The sequence below is a fragment of the Phalacrocorax carbo genome, chromosome 1 (assembly GCF_963921805.1).
Source record: "Phalacrocorax carbo chromosome 1, bPhaCar2.1, whole genome shotgun sequence".
Classification (NCBI taxonomy): Eukaryota; Metazoa; Chordata; class Aves; order Suliformes; family Phalacrocoracidae; genus Phalacrocorax; species Phalacrocorax carbo.
The window spans coordinates 78,508,622-78,535,469 of record NC_087513.1 but is presented as its reverse complement, the minus strand read 5'-3'; the positions used below and the strand labels follow the sequence as shown (position 1 = coordinate 78,535,469).

The 26,848-nt window shown below is 39.4% G+C and overlaps 1 protein-coding gene across 5 annotated transcripts in view; it reads right to left on the bottom strand.

Annotated features, from left to right (window-relative positions):
* Positions 1 to 26,848, bottom strand: part of FBLN1 (fibulin 1) — an 81,472-nt gene that overhangs the window by 47,234 nt on the left and 7,390 nt on the right. For 3 of the 5 annotated variants that reach the window (XM_064461275.1, XM_064461282.1, XM_064461310.1), the window contains exons 2-5: positions 18,215 to 18,314; positions 10,378 to 10,513; positions 4,171 to 4,342; positions 1,600 to 1,659 (exon numbers count right to left, since the gene is read on the bottom strand). In XM_064461275.1, coding sequence (XP_064317345.1) covers positions 1,600 to 1,659; positions 4,171 to 4,342; positions 10,378 to 10,513; positions 18,215 to 18,314 — 468 coding nt within the window. Of the gene's footprint in view, positions 1 to 1,599; positions 1,660 to 4,170; positions 4,343 to 10,377; positions 10,514 to 18,214; positions 18,315 to 18,531; positions 18,556 to 25,542; positions 26,302 to 26,848 lie in introns of those variants that run through there. The other 2 variants (XM_064461291.1, XM_064461301.1) reach the window with 2 other exon arrangements.

The following is a 26,848-nucleotide window of genomic DNA, read 5'->3' as shown; positions in this document are numbered from 1 at the left end:
CAAAGAATGTGAAGGAGAGCTGGGGTTACTCTGACAGACAGAAAGAGGATACTAGAGGAAGTTTTTCTGGTCTTGATGAAAAATAAATCAATATTAAAAAGAATTTCATATTCTTACAATAGAGAAAAGGTTATATACTTCCAACTATTTGTTTCTAGGGTGTTGATATTCCTAGTACAAATAGAACCTGTCTTCTTCCGTTTTTCAGAATGGCTGGATAGGCATTAAACAAAAGGTCTGAGATAAGCACAATCAATGTGGGCAAATGCAGCTCTAATACTTTAAACTTTTGAGTGAATTAAAATTATGTTTAAAAGTGCAACAAATTCTAATGAGGAAAAGGTCATTAATGCACGACAGAAAATTAAGTCTGTATACAATACTGGCAAAAGCAATGACATTAAAAGGGACCATAGGCTTGTGGTTGAGATGGACAGCTACTACTTTCTGAACCTTTGCTAATACTGTGAGTTCCTGTCAGTCACAGTAAAACCTATTGTGGAGTTGTTAGAAGAACAGAATTGATTTCCTCGTATACCATGAAGGTGCTGCAAAACAAACTACTGGAAGTTCTGCTGCCTGGGAAATTTAAGCTTCCCCCGGTGAAGATCAGAAAGTCACAAGTAATTGTGGCATGCCAAGTTTATCAGAAAATATACTGTAGAAAGAAACTCTAATTTGTAATTAGCCATACCAATCCATCTCTTGCAGGCAGCTGATTAACTGACAAATGCAACAATTGATTACATAAAGAAATAATGCTAGGAAAAGATATAACATATTTTTCTATGTCATCTCTTGTAATTAGCAGCTGGAGACAAGGAAGAGAACCAGTGTTGGCTTTGACTACCTAATGACCTAGGAGACATTTTCATCCTCTCTAGAGTGTAATAGCTATACAACGTGCAGCACAGTAAATCATCTCTTAACTGGAATATAAGTCTATTAAATTGATTTTATCCTAAATAAATTACTTAGTTCTGAAATGCTTGTAGAAAATAATAAATCACTGCTGGTTTAAGTTTATAGACGTGTAAATCACATGTGACAAGCAATAAATCAGAATACTTAGCAGAACAATATCCCAATAACACATTCTTCCCAGGAGGCAGAACAGCCTGACTAATGCGGACAATAGCTGCTTTTCTTCCTTTTTTTTTCAGGTGATGCATCTCAAAAGGAAACAAGTTTCATTTCATATTCAGTCACCCTGATCATCCCAAGATGAGGGTAAAAGAATACACATATTTAATATATGATCCCCACGTTCTGTAGAATCCAGAGTACTCCACGGGTTCAACAGGTAACATCTCTGAGGCATTACCCACTAGAAGTTAAATAAAAGTTAAATGTATAGTCCAAGCTTCAGCTGGGTAAGAGAAACTCCACTACAGGAGACAATACCTCCCTTGTATTCAAGAACTATGGAGGTATCACATAATGGCCTACTATTTCTTAGAAAGGATCTTCATTCTGTTATTTTTATCCATAACTAGCCTAGGCAAAAGGTTTTGGCTAATCTCTAAATCTAAGTTTGCTTCGCTTTTATTGGAGGCAATCACAAAAGAGCTGGCTAACAGGACTAGTCACCTGACTTACCTCTGCAGCCATCATGCAGATAAGGATCTTCTTGGTCTAGTTCCTCCTTTGAAATTTCAACTAAAAAGAGGAGAGAGAGGCATTAGAGGAGAAAGCACTTTTCTTCTCACAGTGAAAAGCTGCCTGCTTGGGACGGGACTCAGACGAGGGTTTTGGATAAACCAGGACAAAATTAAAGAGCATTATTTACATATTTTACAGCTATTTCATACTTAAATTTTACATTCAAATGCACATGGCCATGGGGCATTTTCCGTCTGACTGATTCAATATGAAAGTCACGCTGTGATCATAGATTACATATGGGCTGAGATTTTCAAATGCAAGTTCTTAACATTAGGCTTTTAACCAGAGTTTAACCTCATTTTCATAAGACGTGTTGTTGAGGCATGCTTGGCTTCCACTGACTTTTTAGTAGCTTGGGGTACTCACAGTTTTAATGAAAATCAGATTAACCTGCTATTTATTTAGACTTAATTCCAAAAAGAATGCCACACCCAACTTTTGGGCACCCTCTTATGGCACTCTTTCAAATGTACTTCGTATACCTTAACTCAGAGAGTTTCGATCAGCTGTACTTCTGCTATGTGCATGTGTCCTGAGAGTTCTTTCTCTCCACACAGAGGACATAAAAGTGCTGAACACATCCACTGCCTGAACCCATTGCCTGCCCAAAGGACTAGCTAATAGACTTCCTCCAATCCCACCACTTTGAACACAGGGTAAATGGTAGGTTGATAGTGAGATTAGTAAAAAAACAGTCTCAGAATACTCTGGTTATTGAATAGGAAGCTTAGTCTCATTTAGTGATTGTCCATAAGCCTAATGAACCAGCGGTCACTTACAAGCAAATAATACATCACGGATGTGAAAGCAAGTTTTTCTGCAGTGGCACAAGGCTGGGTTGGTACACTGAATCCTCAAGCCATAGGGGTACATCTTGGTCACACAGAAACTAATGAAAACAGTTTGCCCAAGTCAGGTCTGATTTTGTGGAGGTCTCTGGGGGCATAGTACCAGGGAGTGTTCTTTACGTGACTAAGCGTCATACCGGGAGTCAGCCTGCCCTTCCCTCTGCTGCAGAGTGCCTTGCAATGCCCTGCTATTACATAACATAAAGACAAGGCGCTAGTCCAAGAAGCTGCCTTACAAAATGGAGACTGATCTCCCTTTCATGACTAACAAAGGTGTCTACCCATGTTGCTTGCTCTGCCTTTCTACAGGCAATTTTTATTGTCGATAGGGATAGTTGATATATGTTCAACCACCTGCTTGTTTCTTAGTTTAATGATGAGAACATTGCCCTGCCCTGCTTGTTGACATAGACCCATCTTTGCAATGCATAATGGTTATTATGTGTGCCGTAATAACCATACTAACCATATGCATAATGGTGATTATGCCTGCCGCCTGTTCACAAGGCCAAGTGGAAAAGTGTGCTCACAATTCTGGATTTTCATGTGTTGATATATTTCTCATGTCATGCAGGTAGACTGAGCCTGCAAATTTTCTTATTAGCAAAGTGGTCTGAGCACAAGGTATCTACCAGTCCAGTCACTTCATCCAGTGATAATGGACAAGGGGAATTCCCCTGCTGAGATAGTGGTACACAAAGGAACTGGCAGGGCATTTCTAAACGTTACTTGATAACAGCATACACCGATGGAAGCCAGTTTGAAATACCTGAAACAAGTTTGATACCACACTGGCTCAAGCAGATCAATGCACGCTTTTGTGGTGGGATTTGGGTTTGAATTTAAGCGATTGATTAGGATGATGTGTCCCAAAATCTGTCACTGGTGATCTCCAAGCCAGACTGCATGTTTTCAGTGCTCAACTGCCCATGAAGGAGACAAGGCTACACACTATGACTTTTCTGCAGTTTCAGGACTGTCTGCTAAGTGAAAAAGGCCAAAAAAAAACCCCAAACCCAGGTCTGTAAGGGTCAGTATGTCCGCATTCATTCTCTTCTGCACTGTGGACTAGGTGTGGAGAAGGGTATCAGGAGCTGCTGCCACCTGGATGCCCCTCTCTTTTGATAGCATCAAAAGAAATGCAGATGACATGTTTCCCAGAAATGTTCAGTTCTCCCAGACAGTCCAGGCATTTCAAATGCCCCCAGTTTGTGGGCATTTGCCTCTCACACAAAAGGCAACATTTGAATTCTCTGAGCTGGCAAAGGCCATCTGGCTTTTAAATCTAATCAAAAGAATTGGTTGTTGATTTTCTTTTTAATTAAGAATTTATCAGTGGACAAAATGCTATTAAAAATTAATAGCTTATACTCAGTTTCCAAGATAAGATCATTAGTGGCCAAAATAATCTGTCTCATAGTTAAGTTCTGACACCAGGAACTAAGTGACCACTTCCAGCTTTTTTAGCTTCCTGTGGCATACAATGTTTCAGCTATCACTAGCCAGAAAAAATGAGCTCCAAAACACGCATCATTAAAATACTCAGAGGACATCTCAAGTTAGAGGAAGTCCAACAGAAATAACCTAAATTACAAGCACTCCTTGTACCCTATATCATTTTGTGTCTCACATTTTTATAATTTGCAATATCAAATACCTTGCTCCTTTTTAGGAGCATCATCGCTGATGGACACATCAATGCCTTCTTGACCCTTCACACAGCAAGCTCTGAAGACAATTCCACACTGGTATCCTATCTTCGGGTTGGGTTCACAACTGTGGCCTTGAACTTGAGCAGCCTTTCCCAGCAAACAACAGTAGCAACATATCTGTTTTAAAAATAATAATAATAAAAAAAGTCAAATCCTAGCCCTGAATCAATCAATGCAAATTTTGCCAGTAGCGTGAATAGTGTTATCTCACCTTGGCAAATGGATGAAAAAAATTTCCTGCAAACTCTTTAGGGTGTCCTGGTATACTTAGGCTCAGACATTTCAAGCTGTACTTGAGTTCAGTGAGCTCTGCATCTGGCCTACATAGACCCAAGCACAGAACCTGGATCCAGTCTCACAAATATTGTGTATGTGTGAATGTGTGTGCAGGGTGATGTGGAGGGCCAGAATGGTCCACACACGTACATGGAATTTCATTGCTCCCTGCCTGCATAGCCCAGTTTCAAACACCAGCGAACAGTGGGAACTCTTAACACCTCTGCTTCCCATTTGAGTCCAGTTCAATTAAACTGGGACACAATCAGTGAAGTACATGACTCAGTTTATAATTAAACTGCCTACTCAACTTCCCAGCAAAAAATACCCCTCTGAACTAACAGACAAACAAGTGAACAAACATGATTCATCCAAGGTTAGTGTTAACAGGTCATGAATAGAAGCTATTCTGCTCTGAAAAACGGACTACATAGTCAAACATTATTTAAAAGCATCACAGTCCTGACATGGATTCCAGCAATGAAACACGATCCACCTCTTCCAGACCTGCTGAACTATGGCCCCAGAATACACTACAGAAGTGAACACAGGACCAGTTAATCCCACGGAGGTTTCCTTTTATTTTAAATTGAGGGAACGCTGCTGATTTATTCAGTTTTCTTCCTTGCTATTAGAAAGCAGCAAAGATGTTTGGTTCTCTGGAACTGGTGTCTGCCAATTGCTACTGCCATGTAAAAGCAGATTTAAGCTTTTATTGTTAATTTTGTTACTCTTCCAGGCTCTTTTTTGCTTGAAGAAAATAGCCTGCACCATTAAACGGAACAGATGGAATACAAAATAACCAAACAGTGAACTAAATTTCTGTAATCTGGTGCTTTAAGCACACCTATTGAAGACAACTATTACATTTACTTCACTACTCTGAGATGTATACCCCTACCAATATTCTATGTTTTCCCTTATAAGGTATTATGTATTTTTCTCTCTCTGTACTGCAGTGAAAGGTTCTTTTAAAATCCAAAGCAGTGTGAAAGTAAAATAATAAAATCCTTTTTCCCTTTTCTTCAGTCTTTTTTTTTTACTTTGCAGCATTTGGAAGTATATAAGCATGCTACTTTCTACTCGGTCTTTAAATACACAACTGAATCCTTTCCCTGCTGCAGAATGCTGTACAGCAGGAACTCTTGTCTCCTGGCCAGTGCTGGGGTGTTGTTTTCATGCCCATCATAACATTAAGATACATATCTTCCCTTATTCACTACTGTTTGGTGGGATGGTTCCTCACTACCCACCTTTTTACTTGGTTCTCCAACTACTTCCATTCAGTGGCAGATGCTCTGCTTTCATCACTAGTATGTCTGGGATATTTCCATCTTTTCTGGCTTTTCTGGGTGACTTTAGAAATAAATACTTGATGATCTCTTCCAAGAATTGCAACATTTCGAATATTTATTCTGTCTAACATGTCTAACATTCTCCTGAGGCATCTTTCTCAAAGTTTTAACATCTGTCTATAATTTTGTTAGATTTCCAATTTTCATAACCATAAATTAGAAGGCAGAAATGAAAACTGAGCTGAAGATTCAATTGTTTGACTTAAGCTTGCATATTTTTGATAACAAAATCTTATTTAAGTTCCTGAACACAGCTGATGCCTTGCCAAATTTTGACATGATGTATTTCTGGATATCCTCACTGGCTTCTACTGTTAGGCATACAAATTGACTCAATCTATTTCTTTGCCTTGTCACACAATGCACAAATTGGGAGTTACAGAGTTTCTCTGAACGTTTTTGTAAAGAGTGATCATTAATCTTGCCATTCGTGAAGCGCTGAATAACCTTATGTTCTTTATTTCTTCCAGGTTGAGCCACCACTTGAAAGACCTCTGTCTCCAGCTCACGTGAATATTCAAGTACAGAGCTTGCTAAGTCTTGCAATTTCTGTAAGAAACTGTATCTTCGTTTAACATAATTGTATGCATTGAACTATTTGTTCCAACCTGTATTTATTCTAACTGTGCATGATGCATCTTGATTTAACATCTTGATAATGATTTATGTTGCTATACCACACCCAAAATGATCCAAAAATGGAAAGTGCCAATTGTTTTCTTAACTGATGTTTGTAGTAATGGGCTTTTAATACTGACCCTAGAAGATTCTGCATTGGCAGTCCTGAAGGCTAATTTTTCCAGCTCAACTAAAGGAAAAGATGGAGAAGCTGATGAATGGACTTGTGCTCAGAGCACCCACAGGACTCTGCAGACCCACATATGTCTCCACATCTCACCTGTGAACTTGGAAAGTCACCTTTCCTTTCAGTTCTCCCATTGTGGAATGGTAATAATGTAGCAGTGATAAGGCTAGGTTAACTCATGTTCTGGAGTACTCTGGTACTCAACACACAAAGCAGTATGTCATAACTACTATCACTATCCTGGTAAGATTAATCTCAGTATTTCCTTTTTCACACTATTTTTTTCAGGGTTGTTAGCCTATTCTGAAAGACGTTGATCCTTTAGTCCAGAGTGCAGTCTAGACTCCATACCAGTTTGGTTCTTTATCTGTTTGCAGCCATTTTCCGGAGGTTGCCAGCTGCCCAGAGGCATGTTCCAATGACCATTCACCCACTTCCTAGAACCATCGCTGCCTTCATGGATGGTACAACCTAACGATCGAGCTGTTATTACACACTTTCACTACCTGTAAGCCTTTGCTTCTTAAATGATCCCGATAATAATCTCAAACGTTTTTTCCTTTGCCTCTCCCCTGTAATTAGCAAAAGCCCATACAGCTTCAAAGCTGTGCCTTGACCTTCGTGTTTGGATAGAAAGCTGTGCCCTACTTCAAGTCCTCTGATCCCTTGACTGCTCTTATACCTTGCCTTCTCACAGAAAGGAATAAAGATGAAAGGAATAAAAGAATAAATAGTTACATGTAAGAAGCTTGAAGATTTATTTTTGGTGTGATTAGGAAGCACCTGAAATTGCTTTCATCAGTAAGCTCTCTTAATCAGTTAAATTTTACAAGTTCCTTATTATTTATGTCACCATTTTAGTTACCAGATCTGGAAGGATGAACCATCTATTAACATTGCTTTTGTGTATCTGTCCACAAGAGGTCTCTCAATTGCCGAAATCCAGACTAGTAGATGCTATGAAAATCAGATGAAGAGAATACAAATAACTCAGCAGAATTTTTCAGAACTTTTGAAGATCTGAACAAAAATTAAAAATACGTTCAACAATCCAAAGCAATAAAACTTTTGTGCTCACCTAATATACAAAACTGAAGTATTCTTGACAAAATTGGGGAGATAAGGCCGTTTCTCAATCTTTGGAAAAAGAAAGTACCTATGACAAGTTTTGGGGAAAATGTCTAAGCACCTTAAAGAAGGTAAAATTTCTACAAGTTTCACTCCTTTCTGCAGGGCTGTTGTGATGGAAACTTTCATAAAAACATTTCTACATCTCCTGTACAGCAATAAATCTGGAAATTGATTACTGTATTTTGATGAACGCTTTAAAGATTAATGATTAATTTTGCATCCTCTTTTCAAGGCAAGAAAAGCTATGGTCCCAAAAAAACAGAGGAGTAAAATTATGCCCATTGTTACCTTTGCCTACCACCTTTAAAGTGTAAAAGCTGAGGCAAGTGTTTTCAAAATATGGCCTTTTTATCTTCTTTCCAAACACAAGTTTTGGATTCAAAAGAAAGATTAGCTGCCTCATTTGCTGCAAAGTGCTGCGATTAATTCTACTAACTGAATTACTAAATCACTCTTTCTGCTTCCTTGAAGGAGACAAAAAAGATCCAAAAGATTTCCCATGCTACCGAAGCTAAACTAAACCAGACCAACTTAGGCAAAATGAGATTCAAGCACATGGTGTGAATGTGTAAGTCTACCACAGCAGGGCACAATTACCAGATAAATTGTATGTCTCAGAGTCACCAGATTAAAAACGTATTCAACAAAAGAAAAGATTGTTCACTGATATTAGATCATAAGTCATCTATGTCCATCATCGATGAAAGATATTATCTGCAAAGATACTCCTACAGCTACCTCAGCACAGTTAAGTGTAGGATATTCCGATTAGGGAGCGGGTGGGCAGAACATGGTTCACACAGATTAAATAACACTGACTATGTTTATACCAGTAAATTAAACAGCGTTAGAATACGGGCTCAGGCATTATCCTGCAATCGTCTGTAATGTTTAAACATTAGCAAGCTCTAATGGCAACTAACATCCTCTCAGACAATGCTGAAGCACATTTTGGGGTTAGCACAGGCCAGCGAGTGTTCCCAACAGCCCTCACGCACTGTGTTTTGCAGGGGAAAGATGTCAGTTACATGACATGAGCTGTGCTGAGCCATTTATTCTCAGGGCCAGAGATCAAGGCCCAGTCCATTTATTTTAGTAATAGAGCTGTCACCCTGAAAACCTGCCACCTTTGCAGAAGTCTGACCATTTTAAAAAACAACATCATTAACTCTTCTTCCTCATGCTGCAAGCCCACATAGGGAAACATCAGTCAATTGATGGGAAAGTGGGTTTCCTTGAACAGTTGCATTCTGTTTTAAAGTTGTCCCATGGCATGTGTTTAAAATAGTGCTGTTGTCTCTGGTAGAAAGCACTTGAATCTGCAGAGTACTTGCCATCACAGTCCTTGCTCATCTGTTCATAGTCCTTCAAAGTACTGACACAGACGGCCAAATATTTTTTCATGCCACATGCAGACTGGGGTGGACAGGCTTCTAACAGTTACAGGCTGCCGAGAGGAATCTCCGTGCCAGGAGCAGGGCATACCCTGGACATGGTCAACTGGTGAGATACGTCCCCGCTGTGGGACATGCTCCACTGTGGGACAAAATCACACTGAACATGCAGACAAGTTTGTGACAACCCAGCAATGTCAGCCTCATCAGCATGTGTTACCTTTCTTCTACTCACAGCGAGAATGTGGATTACTTCACAGCCCTGGCATCAGTGGCATCCTACTGCTAGGAACATGATCAACCCGTCATTTTGGAGATACGCAACTTATAGTTCAGACATTGTCTGCCATCTTCTATATAGTAGATTTTTTTTTTAACTGAATAAACCAAAATATTCAGTGTCTTTGGCGTGGGCAGAAGTAAAACCACTCTCATCTATTTTCATGACCACTGAAAGAAATTTGTAATAGGACCAGAGCTGTTCATTACTGGGTCACGGTCAAGGTCACAATCTTACTGGTGGGACTTTCTTCCAAAAACACTCTGCAGAGCGGTATGAATATGCTCACTTTCAAGAAAGGAGAGACAAGGATAGTAATAAAGGTGGAAGGCAGGGCACAGATTAACTAACGATGCCAATGACAGGCATTTTTATTCTAATGCCAAATGCTATTATCATAAACTTACAGATGTCTCCATTCAATTGTAAATCAAAGTCATGTTAACTAAGGACATGTACACAAGCTGGAATTTTAAGTACATTGAGAGGATTAACTTCAGTCCTACCCCTTTGGACCACCGATACTGAAAACTACTGAGTTTGACCTTAGGTCATGAAGCTCTAATGAAAGCTAAAGTCTAAAAATGATTCCTTCCTACACTTTTGATGTCTTCCCTTCATGCAAAAGTAGTTCCTTAGCCAATTACCCACTCAAGACCTCCCATCCTTCTGCATTGAACCCTCTGCCTTTGCTAAAGTGTAATGAGACAGTCTGCTCCACTCAGTGAGGAACTGCTTCTCTCAAAGAAGCACAAAGTGGACACCCTTAACAGAGGCACGAGTGTAGGTGGGAAAAAACTATTTATGTGCATCAAACTGAGTATGGTGACCTTCAGGATCAACTCTTAATACCAATCTAGACAGTCAATACCATTTCTTAAAGATGAACAGGAGTAGCTCTAATGTCTCACCTTAAAGTATGCAGCTTCACAGGTGGAATTTTCACCGATATGTGAATCACACTCCTCCCGCACGTTGGCAAATTCAATCCCATCTGAACAGTACTGCTTCTCCAACTGGCTGTGGCAGCACTGTACCTGAGTCATGCTGACAAAAGGATGGAAGCAATAGGAGAAGAATGTCATATACAGGTAAAGAACAGATAATGCAAGTTTTGAAAACTAGCACTTGTACTAGTCTCATGGAAAGAGGCTCCTTTGGGCACACATTTTAGTTACAAAGTAAAAATATTCTCTAGAAGGCAAAATGTCTAGGTGATATGTTTAATACAGTTAAGGTCATACGTTCAGTACAGTTTAACTGCTTGTCTACCTTGCAGTCTGTCTTAACAATTTTTTGAAGCAAATGGATGACTTCAGCCACATTTGCTGAAGGGCTCAAGGTCTCCAGGACTTGCACTCTTGCATGCTTTGTGACAGCTGGTGGCTGAACAGAGGATGGCGAGAACCAGATCAGTGTTCTGCCTGATATAATGAGAAGACAGGCCCTGGACATTGTGAGAGTCTGCAATCCTACAGCAGTCAACCCTGGTACCTGCTGCTTCTTGCTCAAACAAACAGGTATGGCATGTTGAAGGAAGCTCATAGTGTTGCTATGTGAGACAACTGGAGATACAGGGAGAAGTGAAGATGCTGAGGAATGTCATAGTGAGAAAGGAAAGGGAGCGTATTGCAAGCAAGAGGTGAAGACAGACAAGGGAGAGAAGAGTATTACAGGGCACGAAGATGTGGAGAGGAGACAGGATATAAATCTACAAGAAACTCATCTTTGTAACTTCCATTGCTCATAAAACCATTCTATTTTATCTCAGTTTCAGTGAATCAATTGAAAACTCATTCCTGTGGAAAATAATCTGTGTGAGGAGGCTTTAAACTCCTCCACTCCTGTTGCTACTGCCACTTGCATGCAAAGCCCATTCAAGGAGATATCTCCCCTCCCTCCACTATGTTTTTATGTGCAACTCTGCCTTGCTGGGTAGCACTGTGGGTGGAGCTTGCAGTTTAAAGCTCTTCCACAACTACTTCCTGTAACAGACACTGGGAAACAGAGAAAAAAGTAAAAGAAGAGTAAGTAATCAGATTATACATATAAGGATATAAACATATCCATGTAATCAGTGATAACCCAATTTCACTACAGATAATGTTACGGAGTTGCTGGGGGGAAAGGAAGCTATCCCAAAGGCTATCCCAAGCTGATAAATTCTATTCATAGTACAAAAGGGGCACCTAAAAGGCATGCCCTGGTATGTTAGAGGTCTACAAAAAAATGCAGAGAGAAAGCCTATAAAGGCATATTTATGCCCATTGGTATCAGAAATCTTCTACATCTTACAGACCAATAACTCTTTGCTGTCACGAGTATTCGCCTTTTTTTTTCCTCAGCTCTAGTTATTTAAACTGATGAGTAAAATCTTTTCAAGGGTTACCTAGAAATACATAAAATTATATAAAGATATTCAGCAAACCAATACCCTTTACTCTTAAAAAATCTTTTATTTACACTGTTGGAAATTTTAGGAGTATAAGGAAGAGGGGTGGGTTAGTTGCACCACTGAACCACAGGCTTCTCCTACTGTCATCTGAAGTAAGTGGATTCCCATGCATCACCTCTGGAGGTGACCTGCCCTCGATGACCATAGGATGAGCTTTCAGCTCCCAGGTGGCCTGAGGGATTCCCTCACCTCTAAGGCTGGGCTACCCAGTCCAGGCCACTAAAAGCAGGGGACACATGGGCACTGGGCTCCAATTCTGCAACTCTGTGCATATTGGTGAGGAGAGGTTGTCAAGCTATGTTTCTGAAGATCCCCGATTCTTATTTACTGGATTTTGTAATGGTATGACTGTGCAGTTCTCACTTGGACAAAAACAGCTATGATACTTCATTGCATAGGAACAAAAACCAGGATAAGTTAATGAACAAATTATTCAAAAATAGACTCTAAAGTCATAGCAAGAAATTAAGCCCAGGACAGTAACTTTATTTGGCAGAATATTTGAAGTTTTTGAAATTTGATTTAGTTCCAGTTTGGAAGAATATGTAGCTCTTTTGTTGCTGAAATTCCCTCTGAAGCAGAATTTCCGTTCCCTGCCCAGCTCTGGGGTGGTCTGACTGTCAGGCCTTTGGAAGCCTGTAAAACCTGATCTTCAAGCCCAAGAGAGCGGGAGCTAAGACTTTCCAGCTCCTTTAGCCCTCCAAGTCCTGTTGGGGAGCTAGATATGTTAGCCACAGATAAACAAACAAACAAACAGCAGTCTTTCAGTAGATCTGTTTGCTTTCCAATGTGGCTTTTTTTTTTTTTAAGTTGTCTCTTTGAAATCTGACAAATTGTCAATTTCAACTAAAACAAAAAAGTTTCTTAAAATGTTTCCCACAGTTGTATTCATAAGTCATGTGGCCCACCCCAACTGTAATAAGGAATTAAACATCAGTTGAATGCTAGATTAAAACACCATTTGTTCATTCTCAGAGCAACAACAATTAAATCACTTCATTGCTCAAATCCTACAGTGAAGTTGCACTGGTAGCAAATATTGCTGGAGACTGCAAACACTTGTGTGGCTGTTACAGAGGTAGAAATCCTTGAAAGATGGCAGAGAAAAATGCTAGAAAAGTCTGTACAGTACCAGTCTTCCAGCTGCAACTTAGCCCACCCAGCTGACGATCCTTTTCCCTTTGCACATCAGCCCATGGTTGCTAAAGCACACCACCACAAGCTCTTCAGACTCCAAGACTTTTGAGACGAAGAGTATCTGTCCCTGTCTTTGCTAAGTTATGTGTGTCTCCCTGGCTTAGACCCCAATATAACACATACCCACTTTCTACTTCACAGCAGAGTAAAGGTGCCACCTCTAATGGCTAATAGGACATCTTAGATTTGTCTCTTCACATAAAACCTTTCAAGTCTTCCTGTCTAGCATTCCTACTAGCTTCATGTCTATGGATGGCTTACAATATTGGTCTCTAAAAAAAGAGAAAGTAGAGGAGTACTTTCCTGTGGTTTGGGTTTTTTTTGTAATTACTCCTAATAATTAAAAAAGCCAAAAGCTGCTTCTTATCTGCCATATTCTGATCTTCAGTTACAACAGTGCAACAGAACTTTATTAAAATAAATAGGTATTTACAATATGGCTGAAATCTTGAAACACTAAACACAGAATCTCTAGCAGCACGAAGCGTCATAACTGACATCCACGCAGGATATTTCATGTAAAATAATGCATTTTCTGGTTTCTCTGAAAGATGAGCTTTATTCATGCCTCACTAGTGAACAGAAGTCACCCAGACATTTAAAAAATCCTTACTCTTTTTTGCAGATGCTGATCCAAAATGAAGGTTATTTCATTACTAGGTAATTTGATTATGAATCAAGTTAAGAAATCATGTTTTCTATTCTCACTTTATCTTTCTGTTAAAATTTAACCAATGTTACAGATTTTCATGGAATAAATTTCCAGCTGAAAAGCTACATGTCCATTTACCTCCACCATCCTTTCACATTTATTATTCTCCTTCCCAGAGGATGCACTCATAAACCAGCACAGATTTCATAATCACTTAGTTTTCCTTTCATTCCTTTCCATAAAGGCATTAAAAGTTAACTTAGCTCTGAAAACAATGCCTTTGTTGTCAGCCTAATTTCATTCCCCTCTGCCTCTCTCCTATTTATTAGCCTGTCTTCAAACTATGTCAGTGCTATTCATGTGCACAGTGGAAGGTCTTTGTCAAAAAATATTAAAATTAAAAAGGGAACAATTCCACTCCAGAATTATTTTGCAAAAATAAGCTGGGTCTTCCACCCTTAGTCCTTTCAGTTTGCAGTTTAACATGGAAGAGAAATGAACTTAGGAAAGTTAAGAGCAAGATCTGGTATTATGAGTGACACAGTATGACAAATTGAAATATTAGAGAGTGCCTCAACAATGAAAATACATATATTTGAACACGTTATAAATTAGCAAGAGACTCAAGTAAAAATAATTGCTTTGACAGACCTTGAAATTAATCAGCTGCAATCCATAAACAACTTTGTACTTTACTTAATAAAAGTTTTCTTGAGGGTAAAGGGTAAAATTATATTGATATCATATATTATGGAGAGAAACAATACTGATAATGTTGTGGCAGAGAAAGGACTGAGTTTGACATCATTCACAAAGTGAAATAAGCAAGTTATCCTAAATGAGTGGCAATAAAACCCTGACAACATAGCAGAATGTTCTTCTGTCTTCCCTCTGACTGTAAAGCTAAAAATCTTAGTGACTGAGGTGCACTTAGCAGGCTACAGAGAAGAGGTAATAATTAAAGTTATTTTTGGAGAAGTTGTCTTTATTAAACAGCTTTTTCAGACATAAAACTGTCACAACTTTGACGTCCAAAATCTCAGGCTCTTCCAGACTTAAAATGGCATAAATCAATAAGCATCTACCAGCAGTTAAGCATCTGGTGCCTATCACTCCACTCTTGTCTAATTATTTCCTTGTGTTCCCATCTGAATCTGTATCTCTGCTCTTCTCTGCTTGGGAACACAGATCACCTTTTTGTTCTGTTTTTGCACAGCACCTAGCAGTGTTCTGTAGCTTCTTCTTTTATGCATTTTTGCAGCAATAATAAATAAATAATGTTATTCCCAATGTACCTCCAAAAAGACTTTACACAGTGCTAAAGGCATGCAATTCCTATATGGAGATATGCTGTTTCTGGCCCAGGAATTAAATTCACTTGCTACGAGCTCTGGGCAGGGGAAACTCTTCATTTTGAAAGGAAGATTTATTGGGCAGGTTGAGTTTCAAAAATAAATGGCATCTGTTTCCAGCTGCTGTGAGTTTAACCACATCATAAGAAAATGGATGAATGGGCAAAAAGCTGCTGTTATGACAGCCAAAGATATCATTCATTAAAACTCTACAGTCATATTTACTGAGTCATGAAGACACAGAAAAATACTGTCATTTTCCAGAGTGATAATACAATGAAGTACACTCATTTGTGGGACAATTGCCCACAATAAGAGTTTGCAGACATGGCTGGAGATCGAGCCAAGAGCCTTGTTTCAACTTAAATGCAACTGAGTAACAGTAGCCAGATGGATCTTACGAAATGATGTGAACTTCACACAGAGGGCTGGCTCACCTGTGGTGTAGGCCAAGAAAGTGAGCACATCTGCAGTCTGAACTGTACCATATTCAGCAAGTGATGCTCACACAGATGGCAAGTCCCTTGAGAACAACAAGAAACTTTGGGGGAAGAATTGAAAAAAGATTTTAAAACCCACAACTGTCAGCTTGTTTCTAGGATGCACGGCAGATATGAGAATGTCAGTGCTTGCGTGGAAACCCTTCTTGATTGCTATGAATGCACTTTAAATGGCTCTGAAAAAGTCAAGTGGATGCACTTCTAATTCAGTAAGGCAGCTTGTTCCTCACACAAACAAAAGAAAGGGTGATCAGAAAAGCAAAAGAAACTCTAGCAGTGGGCTTGCTTTGAGGGAAGGACTGAATCTGAAACCAGCAGGCAAATTCTTGTAACGCGTGTTGGGGAAGGTACTCACATCCAATCTGTTCTGTGTTGTGGTCTTCACAATGTAACTGTGCAAAATCATTTTTACTTCAGTAACTTCATAAAATCTGCTCACTTTACAATGTATTTTTCCCTTGTATTCAACTGCTAACCTTGCAAACTGAAGCTGAAATATGCAGGGCAAACAGACTTCCTTCTGGCATGAAGTAATATGGGTTTGTACACCCAAGAGCCCATGTTTTTTAGAGCACTCAAAGTCAGATATCTACGCTGTCCAAACTGTTCTGCACTACACAGTCAAAAGATCCCAGCTGGGGTTTAAGTGACCACAGAAATAACAGGTATCTGGCCCAGCAGCTCCCACTGCATGTAGGTGTCTTAATAGGAAGCAAGTTCTTCTGAAAATCTGTAACCAGTAAGGCATTCTGTGCCATATTCTCACCTGCCTAGATCTCTCAGCAAGTGCAATGAACCTGGTTTTGATTACTTTACATTACATTACATGTACATTACAATTAATTACTAAGTTACAATTACTTTTGCGTCTGAAATGGCATCAGAGTGATTTTTCTATACCTCTCACAGATATGCTAGTTTGCAATTATAACTGGAGTAAAATAATATTGCCTTTAAAGAAAGTAGTCAAAGGTGCCAATTTTACTTACTCATTTTTATAGTGAAGACAAGCTTCAGGGGGGGCTGTGTTTATTTGTTGTACAGTCATGAATAAATGCAACTGAACTGAATTTATCCACTTATTTTTTTGTCAATAAGTGCTCACGCCTCTCACAGAATATTTGCATTTACCCATTTCAGATTTACCATTACTTCACTATAATTTTTTTTAATTACATATCAGTTATGCACAAAAGCCAGATGAAGTATTAGGAAGTTTTTTCCAGTTCCTATGAATAGTCCTGAAGACTCTCTAAAATGGCAATCTTTAGAAGGATAAATTACATTTACAGCAGAACTGCAACTCACATTAATCAAATGATCATTAAATCATCAAGATTCTCGCTCCCAGATTATTCAATAAACTTGGTTTCCTTTTAATCCTGCCTCTGTTTTGTCTGTAACTCTTCTGACTCTTCAAGTATTTCCTAAATCAGGATTTAAACTTCTACCTGTCAATTCTTCTGTGTAAGAGACTGCTTGGTATGCCAATATAAATGCAGAAGTCAGAAAACATGGACACACTTGCCTGCAAGACATGTTATTTCCGTAATAAAGATGAATCAAACACTTCTACAATAAGCAAGGTTAAATCACTTTGCAATCCGTTTGAAAAGATAGAGGGGAGCAATGTAATGTGTTTTAAATACAAAGTCCTTCGTGAAACTGCCCCTCAAACTACCAATCACAAATTGTTAGCTCCACAAATTAAATGTAACAAGTGCTTAAAAGCAGCCAAAATAATGCAAGCTATCATTGACATAAAAAAAAAATCAATGCCCCAACCATATAAGAGATCCAGTATAACCAAAATACTACTCTGCATGTAATTTTAACATTTAACTTAATTATTTCATTTGCTAGATTACATAACATAAATTAGTATCCCATTAAACGTCAGTAGAATTACAAAATCTATTTATTAACTAAAGGTTAGTATTTCCTGTGGTCAAATACTTTTGACAGAAGTCAGACACAATACCTAGGTCAGGGAGACTCCTAGTTAATCTTTAAGTTCCCCCATCCGGCATTTCAGCTGAGAACTGCAGGACAACTATCTGTGTGGCACCACACAGGAGAAACAGTTTTAAAAGACTGTCTTATATGTATACATATGTACTTATGCAACCTATAGATTATTCAGGTACAGGATCAGTTATGTTTCTTGATAAACTTTTGCTCAAGAATTTGAACCATCGTTGGCCTAGATTCACAATCAGTATAAAGTGAATAAGCTTTGCTGACGTTGGGGGAGCCATGCTGAGATGTATTGACTGTAAGCAGAGTCCAAGCCCTGTGAGTAGAGTACAGTGGAAAAACTTCTGACTAAGAGACAGTACATGTCAAACAGATCAGAGCCGGGTGACTCTATGCTAGACTAACAGCAAAAATCTAAAGGACGTAATGGATGACAAGTGGGTACTCAGTAGGTACTCTGCAAGACTAGATGTGGATTTGAAAAACGTGGATTTGAAAACCTTGGATTTAAGAGCTGAGTTTTTCATCTTCTGAACCAGCTTTCACACCTGCCATTCCCATGGTTTTACATGAAAGTATAAACTATAGTTTAATATATAATACATAACTATATACCTGCATTCTCTGGCCTCGGATATTAACGGTAGAGAAGTACATATTCTGTTTTTGTTTGCCCATTCAATACCCTTGTCACAGCATTCTTCCATTGAAAGATCTGCAGAAATGAGGAAAGACAAACACAACAACATATTTAATACAACCTTAGTAAATGGTATTGCATCTGCCAGTTTAAAAAACAAAACAAAAAAACATCAAACAAAAAAAAACCCAAACCCCACGAGAGTCAGGTTTTTTTCCCAATGCTAATCTACACACAGAATAATGTACCCATCCAAAAGGCAACCATGGCCAAATGAAGCATCTGTTAGCACCTTGCAATTAGCCCAAGTGCTGGAGGTATTCCTTCTTCAGCGAAGCAAACTTCTGTTTCCCTTAACCTTCCACATAAAGACACAGTCTAGGGACCTGATGCTGCATCAGAAAACAGTTCAGATAGAGCTCCAAAATGATCTGTTGGGTTGCACTCCTGTATTCTCAAAAGCAGCAGTAGTAATAAGCAACCTTTTAAAATCCTGTAGAATACAGGAAAGTCAAATAACCGTCTGATATGAAAAACAGATGAATATCATTACCAGTTAAATTGGAGAACTATTTTTTCCTGAGGTTATTAGCCAATTAATCTGTTTTACTCAAAAGTATGTCTGTAAATGCAAAGGTATTGTACTGAGAGACAGAATGGTATACAGTATTTTGATCACTTAACATGTGAAAGAAAAATTAATATAGATGCAAACTGATACCAACCCTGAAACTAAAGAGAAAAGCATAGTGAAGATAATTATTTGTGCAGAGTATGATTTTTGCAAAAGTCTCCGACTTAATGAAATTAAATACTGTTAATGAACTGACAAGCACTACAGGTTTGCTTCATACTCCAAGTGCAAAAGTTCACTGCACAGCAGGTGTAACAGGACTTGGAATAAAATGAGTCACATTTTCCTATTAGTTATTTTGTGGTCCAGACACTGAACAGCTCCTTGTGTAACAAATACGCAATCTGTGTTAAAAACATCTGATTACCAAGAGGGACAGCTTTCTCTTGTTTTCTCTTTGTTTCATAAGTTTTTTGACTGATGGCCCTGACAGGCTGCACCCACAAGTGCTGAGGGAGCTATCTGATGTCCTTGCCAGGCTACTCACGATTATCTTTGAGAGGTCATGAAAATGAGAGGAATTCCTGAAGAATGGAAGAGAACAAATGCTCCCCTGTCTTCAGGAAAGACAAGAGAGAAGATCTGGGAAAATACAGTCTGGTCAACCTCTTCTCACTGTCTTGGAAGGTGATGGCACAAATCCTCCTGGAAACAATGTCTAAACACATGAAGAACAAGAAGGTGATGAGAAGTCAGATTGGATTTGTGAAAGGGATATCACACTTAACCAACCTCATAGCCTTGTACTGTGTCACCGGGCTAGCCCGTTGGATGAGGGGAGGGCAGTGGATGACATATACCTTGGCATCAGTAAGGCTTTTGACACTGTCACCCTCATAGACAGGTTAAGTAAGTGGACAGTGAGAGGGACTGAAAACTGGCTGAATGGCCAGGCCCAGAGGTGTGTGATTGATGGCACAAAGTCCAAATGGAGGCAAGTCACTAGTGGTGTACCTCAGAGGTCAATACTGGTTCCAATACTGTTCAGCATCTTCATTAATGACCTGGACACTGGGAAAGAATGCACCCTCAACAAGTTCACAGACGATACAAATCTGGGAGTAGTGGCTGATGCACCAGATGGTTGTGCTGCCATCCAGAGGGATCTCAACAGGCTGGAGAAATGGGCAGTGAGGAAACTCATGAAGTTCAGCAAAGGGAAATGCAAAGTCCTGCATGTGGGGAGGAATAAGCCCTATGCACCAGTACATACTGGGGGCTTACCAGCTGGAAAACTGGCAGAGAAGGACACAAATGTCCTGATGGACATCAAGTTGATCATGAGCCAGCAATGCACCTTTGCAACAAAGAAGGCCAGCAGCATCCTGGGCTGCACTAGACAGAGCACTGACAGAAGGTTGAGGGAGGCAATCCTTCTCCTCTGCTCAGAATGAATGAAGCCACACCTGGTCTGCTATGTCCAGTCCTGGAATCCCCAGTTCAAGAAAGATATGGACTTATTGGAGTGAGTCCAGTGGAGGGCCACCAAGATTATTTATTCACTGGAATATGTTTTGTATGAGGAGAGACAGAGAGAGCTGGGACTGTTTAGCCTGGAGGAAAGAAGGCTCAGGGGAGACCTAATCAATGTTTATAAATACCTGATAGGAGGGGATGAAAAAGAGGGAGACAGACTCCTCTCAGTAGTGTCCACTGACAGGACAAGAGGTAATTGGCACAAATTATACCACATGAAGTTTCTCCTGAAGAGAAGAAAATATTTCTTCACTGCGGGATTGTACAAACACTGGACGATCCCAAGAGGTCCCTTCCAACCTGAAGGATTCTGTGACTAATTAATGAAAAATAAGTAAGACACTTTCCTCTGTAGGTTGCTGTGCTGCATAAAGGAAGGCAAATCTCACTTCTTTTTGACAGAGAAGCCAAAGTACAGAAGGATGAAATGACTTGCCCAAAGTACACAGCAAGCTGATGGCACAGCAGAGAGCACACACCAGGTCTCCTCTCTCCACTGGATCATAAAATGCCTTACCCGATTGTCTCATTCTTAGTTTTGCTCCAAGCACATCTAAAGGGAGCAAAATTCAATAAGCAGCATTATATTCAAGACTATCAATCTTTACAAACGACTTCCTGCACAGTCTAGTAAGGACAAGCATCTGTCTCCTCTGGCTCTCCCTATACCAGTTACAAAGCCATTATTCCCCAGGTGCTCCTGATGTATGGGGGTTACAGCCTCCCTCCATCTGTCCATACATCCACCTCCTAACCTGTTGCAGTTATCAAAATAAGGGGAAATATTACTTACCATGTTCATGATCACACTTACTTTGGCACATATCAGACAGAGTTTACTTGAGTACCTCAACTGGCAGATCTTCATACGTGAGAAAGTAAAAAGCAGCTGAAAACAAGTAGAGAGGATAACCCCCTCCAGTAACTGAGATGTTTGCAGGGAACAACCTATATTCCTGACCAGTGATTATAATCCAACAATTCACAGCAAAAAGGAAAGAGTTAATTGAGATTTTAGGACGTATCAGTCGTCTTAAAGTAGGTACTCTTAAGGTCGTTATCAATTTTACAGTGCAGAGCTCTGGAGTACTGGCTACCCCTTCTTTAGGAAAGATTACATTAAAATAGAAAATGTGTAAAGAAAGGTTAGGAGGATGGTCAGGGGAATCAAAGCCCTATTGTTTGAGGAGAAACTGGAAGAAATAGACCATTTTAAGCCTAGATAAGTAAAGCTTATGAAAGGATGTGGTTCCTGTCAACAAATATTACAGCAGTAAACAATAATCAGAATTATGGGATCAAGTAAACCAGACATTTTTTAATAAGAAAATAATTACAAACAGAATTACATTAAATGTGAGTTTATGAGAGTTCTGTACTCTATGACCCAGGTCATCCTTCTAGTCTTACTTACATACCCAAAATAACGCTCAAAATTCTGTCATTATGAAGTCAAGGCAATATTTCTCTTTAATTCCTCAGTGTGTCCAGAATTCATGCCAGTGTCTGAAAGCTAATTGTAGTTTATAATGCTACAGAGAAAATCAGTCTTGTAAATAAATATCTGCCTGTGGTGAAAGACATGAATTTGAGTCTGATCTCTTCTTTGGGAATAGGGACCCTGTCTGGTGCTCTCTGTCTGCCAGTGTACTGCTAACAAATATTATATGCATCAGATTTCATACAATGTGTTACAAATAACCATATTTTTAGTGCTGTTGTCTGCAATTAATCTTTACTGTGTTGAAAAATGATACACGTATAGCCAAAGTGCAGAGCTGGCTGCAGGTTTCTGCAGGGCTTTGTACAAATGGATATTTAGCCAAGTTCCTCCCCAGAAGGACAGTCCCTGGCTCTGGACACCAGTTCTTCCCTCCCAGCTCTGGCAACACACCTCTACTCCAACCAAATAACTCAAGAATTCAAAGCAGGCCAAGCTAAGCAACTTCGTCTGTAGGAGTGCATCCAGACAAAGAAGGATTTCGGATAGATTGTTCAGGGAAAACTGTGGTCCAGGCTCATTTTTTTTTGTGACATCACAATTCATAGCCTCCAAAGATTCTGCCAAAAATCTCTTGAGAATAGAAAGAAGTGAAAAACAAGCGGTAAAAAAAGGACTCCACCCTCAAGGCCATTCTTCTAAAACATAACAATAAAACAGTGAAAAACATTGTCTCTAGCTTGGCTTTGCAGTTTGCTTTTAAAAATGGTCATCCGTGGACAAATCTCTATTATTTCAAAATCTCAGAAAGTCCATGTCTCACACTTTGGATGTCAATTCCTGATTGTATTGGAATCAGTTCTGACTATTTTGGCATAAAGAGTTTTAATGATTATTTAGAAACAGGACAGACTTACTGTCTCATAACTGTATTTTCTCCAGTGTTGTGGCTACAACTGTACATGTGCATATTCATATGGCTCCCAGTTGGAAATCTTTGGGCAACCAGTTCACACTGAGGCCATCAGTGCCTCCTTACATCCTCTTCAGGGACCAACAGTATGGGGTGGCCATCACCCCTCCTCAGTTTCTTCTAACTAGACATTCGTAATGCAGGGTGTCTGAAAGGAAAGGATAGTGGAAAGTGGATGGTAGAAACTACTCTGATTACAACATCTTCAAGAATCTCACTTACTGTGCAGAAAGTGGTGGGTTTTTTTCCTCTGAATGAGACCATGTGTCTTTTACTGCAGTAAATCAACTTGCAGTTGATGGGCTCGTGGCACCCCTCAGTGCTGGAATTGCCAAAGATGATCGAATAGGAATTACAGTACGGCATTTCGGAACCTGCTGCCCCTTCAACCATTTTGCCAAGTGCATAATGTTTCATGCAAATCAGCCAGAAGATTCTCAGGCATCTGAGAGACAATACACTTCTGGGAAAAGCTGATGATATTGTCTGTGTACAGCTGAAATGTGCCCTTTTATTTGGAGGGAGAAACCCTACAGGAAAGTTGTGACATGCAGGAATACACTGTCTGGTCCATTTTGTAAGTTTGTGAATAAATTGTTCAGCTTTTTGGTATCAAGAGACAGAAAAATATGAAGATAAACCCAAGATCTGTTAAGATGGTAGTATATTTACTTCCTTTTCACTCAGATAAAGTAATTTTGCATGCTAATTGACTAATTGAGAAAATCCAAATATATCTTGGATAAAATCAAATGCAGCTTCATCAGTACTTTGCCCCTGTAAAAAAGTATGAGCAGCAGGGCATCCAAAAGAACTTGAGTCATGCTAGTATGATAACAGCAAGGATGCCTGTCCTGATGTTAAGGAGGTATATGTAGTATTCCGAGAGAGATTTCAGGAGTCTCAGGAAGAGGACAGTAGAAACACAGCTGGAACTCAGATCTCTAATGTTACAACAGCTGTCATGAAGAAGACCTATCAGATAAGAAGCAACTAAAGGTCACACAAATTAAAACATTTTGTGCATAATGCATTCATGTGCTAACTATAAACTATGCTTACATAGACAAAATGTGTATGAGCATATGGTTGTTTTAAAAAAAGGTAGTTTGCTAATCTTAACAGGATTGCCATACTGTGTAGGAGTTCAAAGCAAGAAATGTGGTTAAAATCTGTATAATCTTAGACTTCTATGATGTGATAATTGCTTATTCAGCTGCTACAGTGAATATTTTCTGCAAAAGAAAGATAAGCTTAAGAATGTTACCCAAAAGCATGATTCCTGGAATGAGAAACCCTGAATTGTTTCTGGGAATTGTGCAAAAAATAAGCAGAGTAAAAAGGACTGGATAATTTTCATGGCAGTAGCATACCAGCTAAATCAAAAAGGGGCAGATTTTTTTAAGTAACAAGCTACAATAGCAGCTCTTTTGTACAGCTGCTGATGATGGAAAAGCCTATGTACAATCCAGGCTTAGATAGCTGTTCATTATTCAGTGCTGATCTAAGGAATAGTTATAAAGCTGATAGTAATATCAAACCAAACCTACACCTGAGCCTAGGTGGGCTTATCAAGCTAGTGCTAGTAAAGCTTTCCAGTTCTTCAGTACAATAAGTGATGCCACTGTCAAATTCATTGACTTCTCAGCCCACATAATGAGCTATAGTTGGGTATGAATTTGGAAGTGAGTCCAGGTAAAAGGGTCAAAGTCACATCTCCTTATTAAGATATTTTCAATATTTTAAATACATTAATTGATTACATTTGTAAAATGTGGTGCAGGTCTTGTGCTTCACTTGATTTACTCGGTAAGAGACTCAGCACTATGGAATGTGAGAAAACAGAACATGATTATCACTTCTCAACATATGCAGATACAGGCAGCAGATGGACTCTCTGAAAGTTCAGCACTAGTCCAACACGTTTCAGTAACAGTATGTCATCCAGACTTTTTGGAACTCATGCTTACAACAGACATGCATTGGTTTAGGTTTCCAGTAAGAAAAATACTTTCAACTTAAACAGCACACCTTTCTGATGAAACCTTTCTTGTCCTGTCAAGAGAAGTCTCTTACTATTGATGCTCATTCATCTAACTGTCAGCTGAAAGTAAAAAGAAGTCTATGTACCGAATTTGATCCTCAAAATGACAGATCAGCCATCTGTATTATTCAGGATCATATTTTTTGTCTTCCAACTTCCCTTTACATCTGTACTCTTCTGACACGAAACCAGAGCAACTGCGTATCCCTTTGGCCAAGGCTCCACTGTGCTGTAGGTTCAGAGCAGACAAAGTGTGCTTGGCCTGATCTGTTATGTCAAATCAATTGTTCTTGAAACAACGACACCTGGCTAATATTATGTGGATATGTCAGCTGCTTTTGTAGCATGGATGGCAGTCAACTGCTGGCAGCTGGGATTTCTAGTCTTGATTTTTTGGCTGTCCTTACAACAAACTGGAATTGCTGTTTCTGGCAATGCAAATACACTCTGGCTGGCCACTTAAAGCATCAAATAGACCTAGAGTCATGTTTAGACAAGTGGGAAGCCAGCTGACTTCAAAGGCCCAAATGGCAATAAACTAGCATGACAAGTACAGACTTGTTGCATCTTGATCTTGTGCATAAACCTAGGGATTAGGCACACATAGAAGAGGAAAGGATAGGGAAGACCCGAAACTATGAAAGAGAAAAACATACAACAGAAAATCTGGCCTCATGATTCCCTAAAACAAATGCTTTGAATTGGGAGTATTGGAGCAATGCAGGAAAGCATTACCATTCTCCATCTGAGATGACGTGATTATTTGCTGGACCTCTTCAGACAGGAGTTGGAATGGAGATGTCCCTCATCCATTTTATATGCGGAGAAAGAAGTAAAGAGAATAAGAGCTTTTCTTTTTCTGCACAGACATTCTTATTTACCCCAAGACCATATGTACATCAAACATGCCAATATACTGATGGGGTAAGATGAATAGCCACAGCTGAGCTGCTGCACTAGTCACCTTTGGACAGTAAGCTATTCTTAGTCCTTCTACTAGGTTGTTCTTACAGGTTCACTTAAAGAATATACCAGCTTAAACTTTGTAACAAAGGCATGAAACCTGGAGCCAGGATGCACTTTCTTGTAATCCCCATAACAGCACGAGCCAGGAAGCAGTCTTCAATGCATCTGCTGCAGTCTGCAAGGCAGTGTTCGTCACCAGCTGTCCCTCTCCCATACTGCTCTAGACTACTCTTTGCCCTCAGAGAGGTCCTATGACAACAGTGCTTCTCCCCCCAAAGTGTGGAGGTCATATTGGATCTTTACAGACTGACAATCACTCACAGTTCACAAGCTGCTAAGAAATATGTTTTCCCTAAACAGGCTTAAAGAGTTTGAACCTTTACCTTCAGATGAATTCTCAGCTGAATGGGATTATTTCAGGAGAGCTGAAATCACTGAAGAAACCCAGTTAGCACACTCACTAAAGTAGCGGCACCCTAAAGGAAATGCCTGGTAAGTTAGTGTGTTTTGTGGCTAGCTTTAAAACAGCCAACATTTTACTGGAAGTCTTCCTAGGTCTGGAGAACACTCATTTATGGGGAATGTGGCTCTAGTAGCACCAGCAGCGGCCATCACACAATTAGGAGGATTTTTCAGATATGGCCAAACCTCATTTTATGAGGTGTCTGTTTGCAGTTTATAAAAGCAGCTCTTAAAATCGTTGATGGCAACAGCTGGTGATGAGGTAGTTGCTGTGTTTGGTAATAAGGATAGGCCTAAAGGAGGCAATGCTATATTGCAACATGTCTTATTTTCTCTGCCGTGGAAAGTGCTTCACTGTGGGGTTTTTTTTTGTCTCGGGTCTAATAAAAATAATCTTTCAAAAAAGCAAGGCAACTAGCTACTAAAAAAATTAGAAGATTCCACTATTGCAGGAAGGCTATACGGCATTATATATATATATTTATTTATATATAAATACCACAGAAGATAGGGATGTAGGAGCCCTCAAGATGGTTATCATGTCCTGCCCACTACTCTCAAGCAGAACTGATAAAATTTGGTCAGTTTAGGCAGATTTCTATTTAGTTGTCCA